Genomic DNA, 14,160 nt, shown 5'->3' with positions numbered 1-14,160 from the left:
TGGGCGAGCTCCGAAATTTAACCCTGGGTCGGTTTTGCCTGTTTTACCACTATTTGAAGAGGGGCACTCAGCTTCCCTCTGGCCCTAGCCCAGGTACTGGGGTTTGCACCGGGCGGATGCCACGCCCCAGGGCGGCCAGGCCACTGGTGATGGGTGACGGGCGGTGCCTCCAGGGTCCCAGTGGTTCCCCGACCGGGAACTACGGGCTTTCTCGCCTCGGCGCCCCCTGGCGGGCCCACCAGCAGGTTGACGGTGTCCGGCCAGTGCTGAGCACCGAGAGCCTCAGCCTTCAGTGAACCCCCCCGCCCCGGCGGCCTAGGGAAGTGAATCTCAGGGTCCTTGGAAAGAAGTGACCTTGATCTTCCCACCCACTATCCCAGTTTCTCAGAGGCAGTCAACACTGTTCCCACCAAACCACTCCCAAAAGAAACACTGAGCATGTAAGTGGGACAATAAAAATTTAAAAATAATTTTAAAATAGAACAGCTTAGAGATAGAAACTAAATTATTTCCAATTCCTACTGTGCCCCAAACAAGGTTCACAAAAGGGCTGTCCTCCCAATAATTTCCTGAATTCTATATATTCAGCATTAAATTCCATGATAAAGTTGGAAATCCATTCACCATTTGTAATACATATTGATGCATTTAATAAAATTGCATGGGCCGTATCTTTTGCATTTCTGTATCCTAGTATTAAGTACAGTGCCTACCACAGGCCTGGTTCTCAATACTTGAATGACACAAAAATAGCCAGGACCAGCAAGTTTTTTCTGGGTGGGCTTCATAGAATCTCTGCACTTGCTGGAATCACCATGAAATTCATGGTCTTCAGCTTTGCATTTTCAGCAACATGGTTATATTGAGTTATCCTCAGGTGAGTAGTGAGACCCTTGGGAGCGGATTCATGGTAGGGCGGCTTTGTAATGTGTCACCTTGGTGAGGCTGTTTCCCAGAACTCTCTTCCAGTAAGATGGGCCACAAGAGACATTTTGCTTGATAACTGGAGGGCAGAAGTGAAGCAGCAGCATATTTTTACACTTGGAAGGCTGGTGCTGGGGCACCAGGCGCTGTTGCAGTTCACACATTGTCATGTATCTGCTGGATCACCTCGTTGGTGTGGGCAGCAGCCAGGCCTGCAGCTGCTCCACCTTTCCCAGGATCATCTCTTCAGCTTCTCTAATTCCTGGGCCAGATGCATATTTAACTCTGTGAGGAAGGGCACCAGCTTCTTCTGCAGGACACCCACATCATCGAAGCTGGAGGTGGTGAGAGACTGACATGGGTTCCAGGCCATCCTCGTGGGTTCCAGCTCGTGCTCGTGGGCTCCACTGTGTCCTCGGTCTCCCACACTTTACATCCATCTTCCCTTCCCGAGTGCCTGCCCTGCAGACTTCAAGCTCCAGCATTAGATGCAAAGATAACAGCCTTACAGAGACTGTTTAACCAGCTCCCACAATGGCATGCAGTCAGATCTCTATAATAAATCCCTTAAAGTACATATATACATAATCTTTATCTTAGTGGTTCTGCTCTTCTGATTGTACCCTAACATACATGGTAGGCAGAAGCTTAACTCATGAGTCTAAATGTCAATCAAATAAATTTCATATAGTTCATTGTCAAAATTACCAGAATACTGGGGTTGGGTGGTTGGTTCCTGGGGGAAACAAAGCAGTATCAGTCTATCCAGTCTTGACTAGGGCTGAACTAGTTAGGGTGGAATAAAGGAAGGGGTGGCGAAGGTGGCAGAGGCTGGACTGTATGATAGAACTGGGAAATGGCTCATCCATGTCTGAATTACTTAAAGCTGCAGGGCTGGGACTAGGGTAAGGCAAGGGAGGCACGTAGGATACAAAGTTTAAGGAGGCACTCACTCAGTCCTGGCCCTGTAAAGCTGGCTAACAAATTACAGGTCTAATCTTTTTGGCACTTTATGAATGAAGAATTGGAAAGAGTGAGGTAGGGCTGAGCCAAGACTGGCCCTTGGGCAGGACTCGAAGCAGGAATTCAGCCTCCTAGAAGACATTTGGGCTGAGGGCAGGAGCCAAGCACAAAGGTCATCAGAGGGCAGGAGATGCACGTTGTCAGGAAAGATGAGCCAGGCTGGCAGCTTTAGTTACAAAGACTGCTCTAGCTGAAGAGGGGGAGTCAGGGTAACAAGCAAAATGGACAGCAGCCAGTGGGGAGATATATCCTGTAGGGTTTGAGGAATCCTATGCAGCACCTGGGGTCTGCAGGAAACCCAGTTTCTGTATGAACAGATGTTCTGACAAGGTGACCCCATCTACATCGAGTCTTGGCACTTTCTAAACCATGCTAGAGACAGGAATGTAAGGGATTTATTATAGTACTTATAGTAATCTGTGTTTTGAAGGTCACCAAAAACTCCTATTAGTGCATACAGGATTACAGGTTACAGTTTAGTGGCTTAAAGAACAAGGGCTTTAAAAGCTGGGTTTCATTCTAGGCTCTACTAACACCAGCTGTTCGACATTGGACAAATTAATGAGTCTCAGTTTTCCCATTCACAAAAATGGGCAAAATCAATGTCTTCCCAAAAAGATTATTCTAAGGATTAAATAAACTGGGTCCACAGAGGAACACACCAAATAGCAGTTCCTTTCCTTATTTATTCAATTACATTTTCAATTGCTGTCTCCCTGAGGAAGTATGTAGAGACACTGCCAGGTCTCATCCAGAAGCCACTTACAATTATTCATGAACATGGCTTGTTTAGGTTGTTTTGTGGTGGTTTTAATTATATTACCTTTCCCCATCCCAGCTCCCCCACCCTTAAAATCCAACTTCTTATACTCAGGCTCTTGGGGAGGAGAAGATGCACCAACTTTCTACTCTTTCTCTTCCTTTCCCGCTTACTTCTTCTAGAAGCTCAAAGTACTGTTAGGCCTGCTCCTCTGGTTTCGTGGTAGGTTTTTCCTCCTAGGGTTGATTCACACACAAGCCCTGGCAACCAATCTAGGGTCCAGCCCCTAGTAGATCAGTGTTGTCTCTCATAAAGCCAGTCTGCAAATATCACCTTGAATCCTACAGTCTGTAGAAGCCTCCAGTCTACTGCTTTCTAGCTCCAGGTTTTTTAAGGTCTTTGGACCTAGGGAAGAGGGAGCAGGTCTGTATGTTGAATGAGGTTTGCTATATGCGAAATGGAGCATTACAAAACCATTTCCTAGTATTCTGTGTCCTCCATCCACTTCCCCTTAATTATACCTTTATCTTTTTTTATATCTTCTAAAAACTACCATTATAGACAGCTTGTCCATAGTCAGATAATAAGCTCCCTGAAGGTAGGTATCCTGTGTCTCCTGACACAGGATATAAGCTTTGCAGGGCTCACTGTCCTCAATGCTGTGCACCCAGCAGGAACTCAATCAGGACTTCTGTAATTGGCCAAGCATAGATGAAAGGGTTTCCAGCCTGGTGGGCTAGTTTGTAGGAGCAAAGGAATCCACGTGCTTGGCCAATAGTTTACATTGCCAGTGTCTGGGGCTCTATGCAGGGTCTGTCAACATTCTATAGGAGTCAGCGTTCCCCTGCCCTCCCAACCATTCTAGTCCTTACAGGCATCTACCCTTCGTCCTATGCCAGGACTATAGGGACAGTTCTGCATGGCATCTGAAGTTAATAACCTCAATAGGCTCAGGAAAGGCTCAAGAGATCCAGCCCAAGCCCCTCCACAGAGGCAGCTCCAGGAAGTACAGGGCAACCAGAGATCACGCAACTACGTGTGAACCCGGCTCACAAAGCCAGCTCGGAACCCAGATCTCCTGCCCATCCCACTGCCCAGGCAAGCCCAGCACCATTTCTCTGATATACATTGCTCAATGTCAGGCAACAGCCCACCCAGAGGTCTCCTGGAGACTCCAAAGGCCTTCAAGACTCCAAATGATTATTCTCTGAACAAGAATTTATATATTAAAGCTGACCCTTATAGATATTTCTTAGGAAAATAGGGACCAGACTCCCTATCTTTTTCTTTCAAATTTCATGATAGAGTGTCAAGTCTTCCCCCTACCCCCAAAGGAAAGTCCTAACCTGGAATGCTATTGGGCTGGATCTCCGGAGAAATCTCTATGGTCCTACACACATGCCCCTCATTAATTGTGATCAGCATAGTGGGTATGGGCCTTTACCTCCCACCACACCATGCCAAACTGCTGGCTATACTTTCAAAACTCAGGGCCCACATCTGGCCAACACCCCCTCCTTCCCCACCCCTCACTGTGTGGGGCACACCTTGGCAACCAGACCGCTGTATCTCGGAAGCGGGTTCCACCCAGGCTGAAAATCTCCGTGATCTAGAGAAGAATTAACACCATAGGTCAATGTGGTTGTTGGGGCTATGGCAGGGTCAGGGCAGGGTGGGGCATCCCCAGCACTGACCACGGGTGTGCCAGCCCCTCCTGCCTCTTCTTCTGGGGCCAATTTGGAGGCAGAGTCATCCTTGTTCTCCTCCTTGTCCTCCTCAGGGTCAGGTGGCTCTTGCTTCACAGATGGCAGGCCTGGGTCTACTGCCTGGGAGAAGTAGGAAACAGGCAGCCATTAGAAGGGCAGAGTTAGCCCGAGGAAAGTCTCTATCAGCCAACCCCTCACTGTGCTGACAAATCCTACCTTCCATCACATTTCAACACAGAAAGGCCATCTCTGCCTATAAACCTTTCCCATTCCCATTCCTCACTGACCTCCGTTTTTCTGTTAGCTGGACAGCAAAGCGGGCAAAGCTAATTGCCTGCGGGAGGTAGGGTGTCTGTTAGACAGGCAGGGTAATTCTGCAGAAAGGTTGCAATCAGCACATCTATTGCTCTGCTTAAGAGAACCATCATGGCTCATCATCACTCTGCTTACAGACCAGCCTGCTACGGCATCAACAGAACATCCATCACTGCCCCCACCTTGCTAGGGCAGCCAGGCACCAATACGGGAGAAGTCAGGACAGCTGTGCCTGGTGTCCACTCGTCCTGGGTATCCGCCTTCTCTTGCTTCACCTGGGGTAAGGCCACAACCCAACTCAGGCCAGAGCACTGGGCCTCCTGCGTGAGGGAGGATTGCAGCAGACTTGGTCTCAGCTCCCTGGCATGAGGCTGGGTGGGGCTGGGAAGGGAAGGACAGGGTGGGGCCCTCACCTGCAACAGGGCTTCTGTGGAAGCTGCAACAGGGCCTGGCACCTGCACAGGACTGCTTGCGCCCTCCCGTAAAAACACAAGGTCAGTGCCAGGCGGAGGCAGCACAAAGCCACCACCTGCTTCCTGCTTCGTTGGAGCCTGGGTATGGTCTGGTTGGGCTGTGCGTGTAGCCAAGGTGGGCTTCAAGGTAGGCCCAAGATGGTGACGTCGGGCAGAGCTGGGCCTCTTTCGACGATGGTAAGGTGGGGGCGATCCTGCCCCATCCTCAGACTCTGACCAGACACTGGGCAGCAGCCGCTTCTATGAGGAAAGATAGGGTGCTATGGCTACCTGGTGTCCTGACCAGTCACATCCACCCTGCCCGGCTCCACACGCCTGCTAATCTCCCATCGGTCCCAGCATGGAATCTGCTTACGTATGAGCCCTTCGTCATTGAGCCTGCTAGTCTCCTATTAGCAACACCAATGCCACCTAGACTTATTAAGCCAAGCACAATGTCTGTTAATCCTCAACCAAAGCTACTGCGCCACCCACCCACCTACCAAGCCTGCCCACCACTCCCAGGCACTGGGGCGCCTGGCCCAACCTATCCCGGCCACCTGACCCTTCCTGCCCCACCCACCATGGCAAACTGCAGGCATTGGCGCCAACGACACTTCTGGCGCTTCTGGTTGCTGCCCCCGAATTTGGGCTTGTCGCAGCAGAAGTCGCAGCGGCCACAGTCCATCCGCCGTAGGCAGGCTGCACAGGCCCCGCACTTGCGGTTCTGCCGGCGGTTCGTGTAGGGCTGCTGGGGTGGGGGGAATGGGTGGTGCTGTCAACTAGGACTAGGAGAGGCCATCCTCAACGCCTATTCCAGTGCTGGTCCTGGTGCTCCTCTAGCCCCATAAGAAGGAGCTACTTGCATACTAGTCTCAGCCTCCTGACTCCCAGCTAGTCACTCCTCAGCATTTGCTAGTTCAACATTGGCCACTATCGCTGTGCCAGCTGGCCCTCGATACCATTAGGACTGTGGCTGCTCCACTACAATATCCAGTGCTGTATTTCCTAGGCCACCACTGGCTACCAAGAAAATGTCTCTAACCCCCATTTCCAGCAACATTTTGATAACTCTCTATTAGCTCCCATCACTGTGCCTACTCTGTCTGCTCATCCTGTGTGAACCCCAGTCATTGTGCTAGCTGCTCCTCTGTCAATCCCATCACTGTGTCGATTAGTCCTGCATCAGCCACCAGAGTGTTGATACATGTGACATGAGGCACTGTCATTGCACCTGCTGACCCTGTATTAGTCCTCCATTATCTACTCATCCCATCCTAGGACCCATTATTGTGCCTTGCTGTTCCCCAATAGGCTCATTCCAGCATCTGCTTCTTTGAAGTTAACCAAGCGTCCTGAGAGTCTAGGCTTATCCAGGTAGGGTAGGGCCACTCACTAGCTCGTCCTCGTCTACACAGTAATAGATGAATTCGGCAGGTGGCGAGGGGGCCAGGGCTCTGGGGTGCTGTAGAGGCAAATGGGGTGGGGTCAGGGCAGGTACTGGGTAAGGTCAGGGTTGTGCCTTCCCTCCACCCACTGGGGCCTCACCGGCTCTGTGGGCTCTGGGGACTGTGATGGGGAAGGTGGAGGCAGTGGCTGGGCTCCGGGGCGCCTCCTGGCAGCCATCTTGGAGTCACAGCCTCCCTTGCGGCGGGCATGTTTACCCTGGGAAAGACCAGAAAGGGTGGTTTCAGCTTGGTGGCACCAGGCAGACACAGGAACTCCCCACTCCCTAAGTGCAGAAAGCATGCATGGGACAGGCAGACAGAGGGTGGCATGAGGCACTCACAGTTGGGGGAGCCACAGCCAGGGGAGTGCGTCGCTGACATCTCTGATGACGGCGACGCAGGCGGTGAGCAAGGTGCTGGCAGACAGGGGCAGGCAGGCGGGGCCAGAAAGGTGAGCGTGGGGTTAGGCAGAAAAGAAAGACATAAGGTAGGCAAGGCCAGGTTGAAAGGAAGCAGAGGCAGCGACGATTTTAACAGCAGAGTGAGCTCTGCTCCCTCCAGCCCGACTCACCCGTAGGCAACGTCGCTGGACACATTTCCACTGGCGCCTGAGACCAGGGCGGGGAGGGCGAAGGCAGATGGGACAACGGCCACAGTCCTCTTGGGTCTGACAGCCCCGGCATACTCCACACCCTCGGCTCTGTTGGAGGGGATGTGGGAGCAGAGGCATGAAGCATGGGGCCAAGCCCACGAGGGCCAGGGGCCGAGGTGAGCCTTGGGCTCTTTCCACTTGCCCGACTCACCCTTTCCACAATCCGGAGGCAGCGTCTCCGTTCACACTTGCAGAACAGCCCCGATGCCACATCATGGGGCAGCTGCAGGAGGCACGTGGAGCAGGCCCCACAGTCTTCTGTTACCTGGCAGGCTGCACACTCCCCACAGCCCACACGCTGCCAGGAATGGTAGGGACGAGATCACGGGCCTGCTCCAGAAGCACTGGTCCTCCCATGTCTACTGACCCTACATCAGCTCCCATCACCGGGACTTCTAGTCGCCCATAAGCCTCATCACTGAGGCCATTAGTATGTCTACTGGTCCCTTGCTAACTTCATCACTGTGTCTACTGACGCACTAATGGTAACGGGAATTAATTAACCCATTGATTCCCATTACTGTGTTTGCTGACCTATGGAGAGCACCCTATAAAATGACTTCATCCTGTGGACCTATCATCATCCCTTAGGACTCTACCAGCTCAATCACATCCTGCTCCCACTGCAGAGGTGTGAAGAGAAAGCAGGTTGTGCTTACCTTAAACATTCTCTGTTCTCGGTTGAAGGCAATTCTCTGTGCTGTGGGGAGGAAGAGGGAAGAAGAAAAGTGGAAAGAAAGCAACAGACATCTGACTGATTCACTCACTGCCTGTGCCCTGACTTCCACTATTCAACCTCTACCCATGCCTGCTATCTCCAGTATCCAACCTCCAACCATGCCAGTAGCCTCTGTCCTGACATCTACATTCAACCCCCAGCCTAGCATGACACTGAACCTGCTCCAGCTCCTATCTCCCAATGCCCCATCCTCTGGGGGTCACTCACCTCGACAGTCTTTGCACAATGTTTTGAGCCGCTGCCTTTGGGTGCCATCCCCTGAGAAGCTGATTCCACAGTTCTCACAGCATCTGGGATGGGAAAGGCAGGTGAGGGGCTCCAAGAGCACCCCCAATCACAACCCTCACCCATCTGGCTCACCTCAAACCAACACTCACCCAGGAGCAGGGAATGAAGCTGGGGCTGTGTCAGTGTCAGCCTTGGTCTCGTCCCTTGGGGCCTCCTTCCTGACCTCACCACTCTGGGGTCCAACCTGACGTTTCCGAGTCTTGGCTGGCTTTGAAGGCTTCTTTCGCTTCTTGCTGGCAACAGCCACAGGATGGGCCTGGAAAGTAAGGGAAGGAGGCATATGGGTCAGTGGGTGGGTGCTGAGTGGCACAGCCACCCCTACCTAGGCATCTCACATTGTGAAGTACCTTGGGGGCTGGATAGCACAAGATGCCTTGTTTGAAGTCGAAGAGGGTGAGATCACATGCAGGGCCCAGGTATCGAGTCAGCTCAACTTTGCTTCGGATCCTGTCTCCTGTGGGGCTAGGGATGGGCCATGATGGGTTAGCACCCAGGTGGAGCCAATGTCATTTCACCCACACAACCTTCCGACAGGGCTGGCAGGATACAGGAGGCAGCCTGGAATTGGCCTGTGAGCCCTGCCCAGCCCCAGCTCAACTAACCTTGAAAACATAAAAAATTAATATAAATACTAACACAAATACAAACATCAGAAACAATACAAATGTAAACAGACAAATATATTTATAACATATAATACTAGTAATACTGGAACTATTTCACGTAAGTAAAAATAGACACAAATAGAAACACAAATATATTAAATAACATATAAATATGTTAGCACTGGCCAGGTGCGATGGCTCACACTTGTAATCCCAGCACCTTGGGAGGCCAAGGCGGGCGGATCATGAGGTCAGGAGATCAAGACTATCCTGGCTAACATGGTGAAACCCCATCTCTACTAAAAATACAAAAAAAAATTAGCCACGCATGGCGGCGAGTGCCTGTAGTCCCAGCTACTCGGGAGGCTGAGGCAGGAGAATGGCTTGAACCCGGGAGGCGGAGTTTGCAGTGAGCCGAGATTGCACCACTGTACTCCAGCCTGGGCGACAGAGTGAGACTCTGCCTCAAAATATAAATAAATAAATAAGTTAGCATTATGTACCCAGTATATAATCAAGCAAAGAAAACAATACAAATATGTTTTAAAAACACACAAACAAATACAACTACACACAAATTAAAGTATAAGTAATTGATTTTGGGACCCCCGGTTTCTTGCATTTCTGTACGCCCTGCAAGAGAGACACTGATTATTCTTTTTGATAAACTATCTTTCCAAGGATGTTTGTAAAGCAAACAACCTTGGAAGATAAGAGATAGGGTCTCCTTCCATAGTAAAAGGAAAGCATACTTAGTGTCCTAACGTTATTAAAAAAACTTGATTCTCTAAGCTCAAGGTTCTTTTCCTATAATAATACAACCCTCTTCATGTCATGCTGTAGGAATTGGGATTCAGGAAACTGGCACAAAAATAGTAATACAGTAATTCCCCCTCTCGTCAGGGTATACATCCCAAGTTCCCCAGTGGATGCCTGAAACCGTGGATAGTACCAAACCCTAATGTAATATGTACTGTGTTTTTTTCTACCTGATAACTGAGATGGTTACTAAGCGACTAACAGGCAGGTTGTGTATAGAACATGGATATGGATATGGATATGGATAGGGACAAAGAGATGATTCACCTCCTGAGCAGGACTGAGCAGGATGGTGTGAGATTTCATCACGCCACTCAAAACGGCACACAATTCAAAACTAATGAATTGTTTATTTCTAAAATTTTCCATTTAATATTTTTGGATGGTGGTTGACTGTAGGTAACTAAAGCTGTGGAAAATGAAATTGCAGATAAGGGGGAGACTTATTCTGGATCCTGCAACTGTTATAATAAACTGTCTTTGACCTGTAACCCAGGAGTCTTACCTCTCCTACCAACATCTACAAAATTCTGACAAATTCACTATTATCTTGTCCTAAGAATGAAATCTCAGATCCTTCGTAGTTCCTGACAACTGCACTTTTAAGTTTTGAAAGTTTTATACGAGTACATAAATATGTGAATAAATTATAACTAAATACAAACAAAAAGTAATTTGTAATTTGATATTTACCTGGAAAACTGCAACTTAGATTTAAAAAATCAGAACGAATATAGAAACATAATAATTAATGTAGCCTAAACACATGTAAATGCTTATAAACATCTATGCTGATTCTCATTAGTTATGGTACGTATGTTCTACAAAGTTGCCATGAACATTGAATACAAAACCATTGCTCCTAGAGGAAATACAGGGTTAGGTTCCTGAGAGCATCTGAACTTCTGTTTTGTGCGTGTTTCTGTTTAAATACACATTACTTAATATATATTTTTTACAAATGATTATTTGCATGGTCTTTGAATGACTCAAACCAGGGGCTTTGGAGGCCATATGTGTTCTGTAGGTTTGTTTGCCAATATTTTTGTTTAACAAGCCAATCCCATTGGCATTGAAAACCACTCTTCTACACAACCCCTTTCCTATAAAACACTTAAAAGGTATTTTTAAAATTCTTCGGAAGACTCCTGATCGGGAGAACCTGCATTGCATGCAAGTTTAACATTTTTCATGCCATGTTGCCTTTTGAAATGTGCAAGTCAGCCAGCACTAGCTGATACAACCTTAATATTTTCCTAACCCAGGGTAACGTAACTTTGGCTTTCCTCAACAATGCTGTCCACTATGCTTTATTGATCGTCATTTCATGAATCCACCAACGTAGCTGCTTTCTCATCTCTTCCATAGCTTCAAGACTATAAATGCTTTCTGTATTTTCTGAAGCAGCCTTGTGCACATATTGGCAAATTTCCTTCTTTTTCTGGTTGTACCATAATTCTGATGCATAACATTGAACTTACAGCCAACAGCATTGTAACTCAGATAACCAACAAGGTTTATCTGCCTTGTATTTTCTCCGTAAGGCACGACATGGCCTTCTCACACTCAGAACACTAAACAGCACCTCAGCACTACGCTTGAGGACTATTTTAAAAAGCAAAATCACCAACAAAACATACAAAAATTAGAAAAATGTGACACTAAACAGACCACGAAAAGGACACTTGTTTACAGTATTAAAGCTGAAATAAAAAGAGCTCCTTCAGTCTCAGCTAGAAACACATGCACTGAGTGACAGTTTTTCACTGCTCTGTGCATGTCCTTCAATAATCACAAATGCACTGTGAGTAGTGACTTTTAAGTTACAAATACTGTATTAAGTAGGTGAAATTGCAAACACAAAATCCGCTAATAACGATTAACTGTTTGTGCATAATTTAAACTCCATCCATAAATTTAACCGCACTATTTGATTTTACCCTAATGAGGCTCTACCCCACCCCCACTCTGCCCACAACCCACCCAGTACCTCTGGTAATAGGTGTCTGAGCGTCCACAGGTGGCCCCTGACTTGCGAAAGACTTCACGGCGCTTCCAGCCAGGGCCCAGGGCTGGGCAGTCCAGCCAGTCCTCAGCCATGGAGGCCACAGAAAGCAGCAGTAGCCTGAAAGGGGGTTGAGGGGATGAGGGAAACTGAGGCTCTAGGAAGGGACAAAATGTGCCCCAGGCCACACAAATCACTGGTATCCATTAGTGCTTGCCCAAGACCTAGGACCTGCCGCAGGCAACCAGCCCATATATGGAGAAGAAACCCCTCATATTCTCACCCCATTCTTTCCTATTCTGGGCCTAGGAGATCCTCATTCCTCAACCCAAGGATCCCTGTTTATTATTCTTAGTGTCCTAATCCCCTACTCCTCTCTATCCTCAGACTGACAGCCCATCATTTCTCCTCACTGCCAATCCAGAAACTTTTCATCTTCCCCCCTCATTCCTCCCTGTCACTGACCTAAGGGCCTCTATCCCTCTATTTTATCACCACAAGACCCCCATACTTCCCATCCTCAGCCCCAAAGGGCCCCATTTCTCTTGCCCTCACTACTTGGCTTCAGTAGTCTCTCATTCCCCCCTTCCCCGACCCAGGAGTTCCTAATTTCCTTCCTTCAGTGTTTTAACCATTCCATTCCGTCTCTGCCTGATGTCCTCTTATCTTGCTACCTCAGTGTTACAACCTCGACTTCCTCTGCGAGACACAACTGCTCCAACCCATGACCCGAACAGCCCCTCATCTTTTCCATTTCTCACACACTGGAAGCCTCCCATGCCTCCCCTTCCTCAGCCAAGAGCTCTCCCCTTATTTTTCTTCTCCTTCAATGTTCTGGCCCACAATTTCTCCCCAGTCTCAGCCCCCAAACCTTCCTGTTTCTCTCCTCTACATCCAAAAAGTTCCCCACTTCTCCCTCTCACTGTTCTCATTCTCCATTCCTCCCTTATCCTGAGAGACCCTAATTTCTCCCCTCAGCATTCCGAACCCTCCCCCATTCTCTGTTCTTGTCCTGGGATCATGCCATCCCTAACTGTCAGCGTTCTGATCCCCTACTGCTCCTCGTCCTCTATATGGGGCCTCCCATTCCTCCCTTTCAGCATTCCAACGCCTCCATTTCTCCTGTCATCAGCCTGAGGGCCCCTCATTTCTCCCGCTCGGAGTTCTGAACCCCCATTTCTCTCTCAACTTCAGATGCCCTGATGTCTCCCTTTAGCGTTCTGATCTCCACCATTCCTCTCCGTCCTCGTCCCAGGATCCCGACACTCCTACCTGTCAGAGTTCTGAGCTCCATTCCTTCCTGTCCTCAGCCTAAATTCCCCCGTTTCTCCTCGTCAGTATTCCGACGCCGCCATTCCTCCCCCTCATCGGCCTGAGGGCCCTTGATTCCTCCCCGTCAGCGTTCTCAGCCACAATTCCTTCCTATCCTCCGCCTAAGCACTCTCCACGTCCAGCCCCAAGGCTGTCTCACCAGTTTGGCACCAGGCTGGTATCTTCCGCCACTCTAGGCCCGTGGACCCATGGCGAGGGTCCCTCCTGCGCCTCCCGCCTCGCCCTCCTCCCCTTCTTCCTCCTCCGCGGCCGCCTCCTCTGAAGCGGTAGCTGTCGCCTCCGCGGCTGTTCGTTGCTCCCGGAACCGGAAGTCCGCTGCCTTCCTCTCGGGCTCCGCCTCTGGCTAAGCACCTGCGCGCTATTGCCTCGACGTCGCGTGCCCTTAATAGGGAGGCTCCCGCGCCTGCGGGCTGGCGTTCTGCAGCGGGGCGCGCGCCCCCCTGCCGAAAACCAGTTGCATCTGCGTGCTGACGTTCAACAACAGCTCGTGCCCCATCGAAGGAGGGATCTGCAGTCGGGGCTGTGCTCGCTGACCATCTAGCTTGCGCATGCGCTCTCCAGTCTCAAACTGAAGGGAAGTCGTCGGGGAGGGCTTGCGCCTGCGCCCTCCCTTCCCTCCCGCGGTCTCCGAGGCGGATACCCACAGCGGCGAGGAAGCTGCTTCGCGCCTGCGCACTCCCTGACCCAGCCGGCGCTCTCTTCTCCCATCTCTCGCTGGGGTCTATCCTGTGCTCGCCGGTCCCTCCGAACATCAACCCCAGGGCGGTCGTGTCCCGCTCCCTCCTCCCCGCCGAACAGGTGCTGGAGCGCGCGGGGCGGGGAAAGGGGCGGTGACGCACCGCAGGTAAACTGAGGCAAGCGGGAGGGCGCGCCCCTGCAGGAGGCGAATCCCCAACGTGGGGCTTGTGGGGAAAAGGCGGGGCCTGGCGTCCACAGTGGAGGACAGCTCTGGGTGGGAGACAGGAGCACGCGTGGGCGGTGTCACCACACTGAATACGTGCTGCGTAGACCCTCTGCCTGTGGGAGGCTGGGAATGTGGGTCCCTGGGCCCTCCCGGGGTGCAGGCGCCCCCCATCTTATCCAGGAGTCTGG

At 50.4% G+C, this 14,160-nt stretch overlaps 1 protein-coding gene across 50 annotated transcripts; it reads right to left on the bottom strand.

The window, feature by feature from the left end:
• Positions 1–441: 441 nt before the first annotated feature.
• On the bottom strand, positions 442–13,368 carry LOC105489402 (methyl-CpG-binding domain protein 1). 50 transcript variants are annotated; one of them, XM_011754179.2, is made up of 18 exons: positions 13,208–13,368; positions 11,722–11,856; positions 8,655–8,769; positions 8,397–8,563; positions 8,227–8,309; positions 7,940–7,980; positions 7,432–7,578; positions 7,200–7,328; positions 6,970–7,044; positions 6,729–6,845; positions 6,577–6,645; positions 5,764–5,931; positions 5,142–5,441; positions 4,911–5,048; positions 4,402–4,533; positions 4,255–4,316; positions 3,041–3,112; positions 442–1,393 (listed from the first exon to the last, which is right to left on the bottom strand). In XM_011754179.2, exons 2-17 carry the CDS (start codon positions 11,829–11,831, stop codon positions 3,073–3,075), a joined length of 1,893 nt encoding a protein of 630 aa, XP_011752481.1. In that variant the 5' UTR covers positions 11,832–11,856; positions 13,208–13,368; the 3' UTR covers positions 442–1,393; positions 3,041–3,072. The 50 variants fall into 50 exon arrangements, with proteins under 50 accessions (XP_011752481.1, XP_011752482.1, XP_070941444.1 ...); XM_011754180.2 differs by having other exon boundaries at positions 442–1,386; XM_071085343.1 differs by having other exon boundaries at positions 4,911–5,003.
• Between the last annotated feature and the right edge of the window lie 792 nt (positions 13,369–14,160).

The sequence above is a fragment of the Macaca nemestrina genome, chromosome 19 (genome assembly GCF_043159975.1).
Source record: "Macaca nemestrina isolate mMacNem1 chromosome 19, mMacNem.hap1, whole genome shotgun sequence".
In the NCBI taxonomy this organism is placed as follows: domain Eukaryota; kingdom Metazoa; phylum Chordata; class Mammalia; order Primates; family Cercopithecidae; genus Macaca; species Macaca nemestrina.
This window is presented reverse-complemented; position numbering and strand designations above follow the sequence as displayed.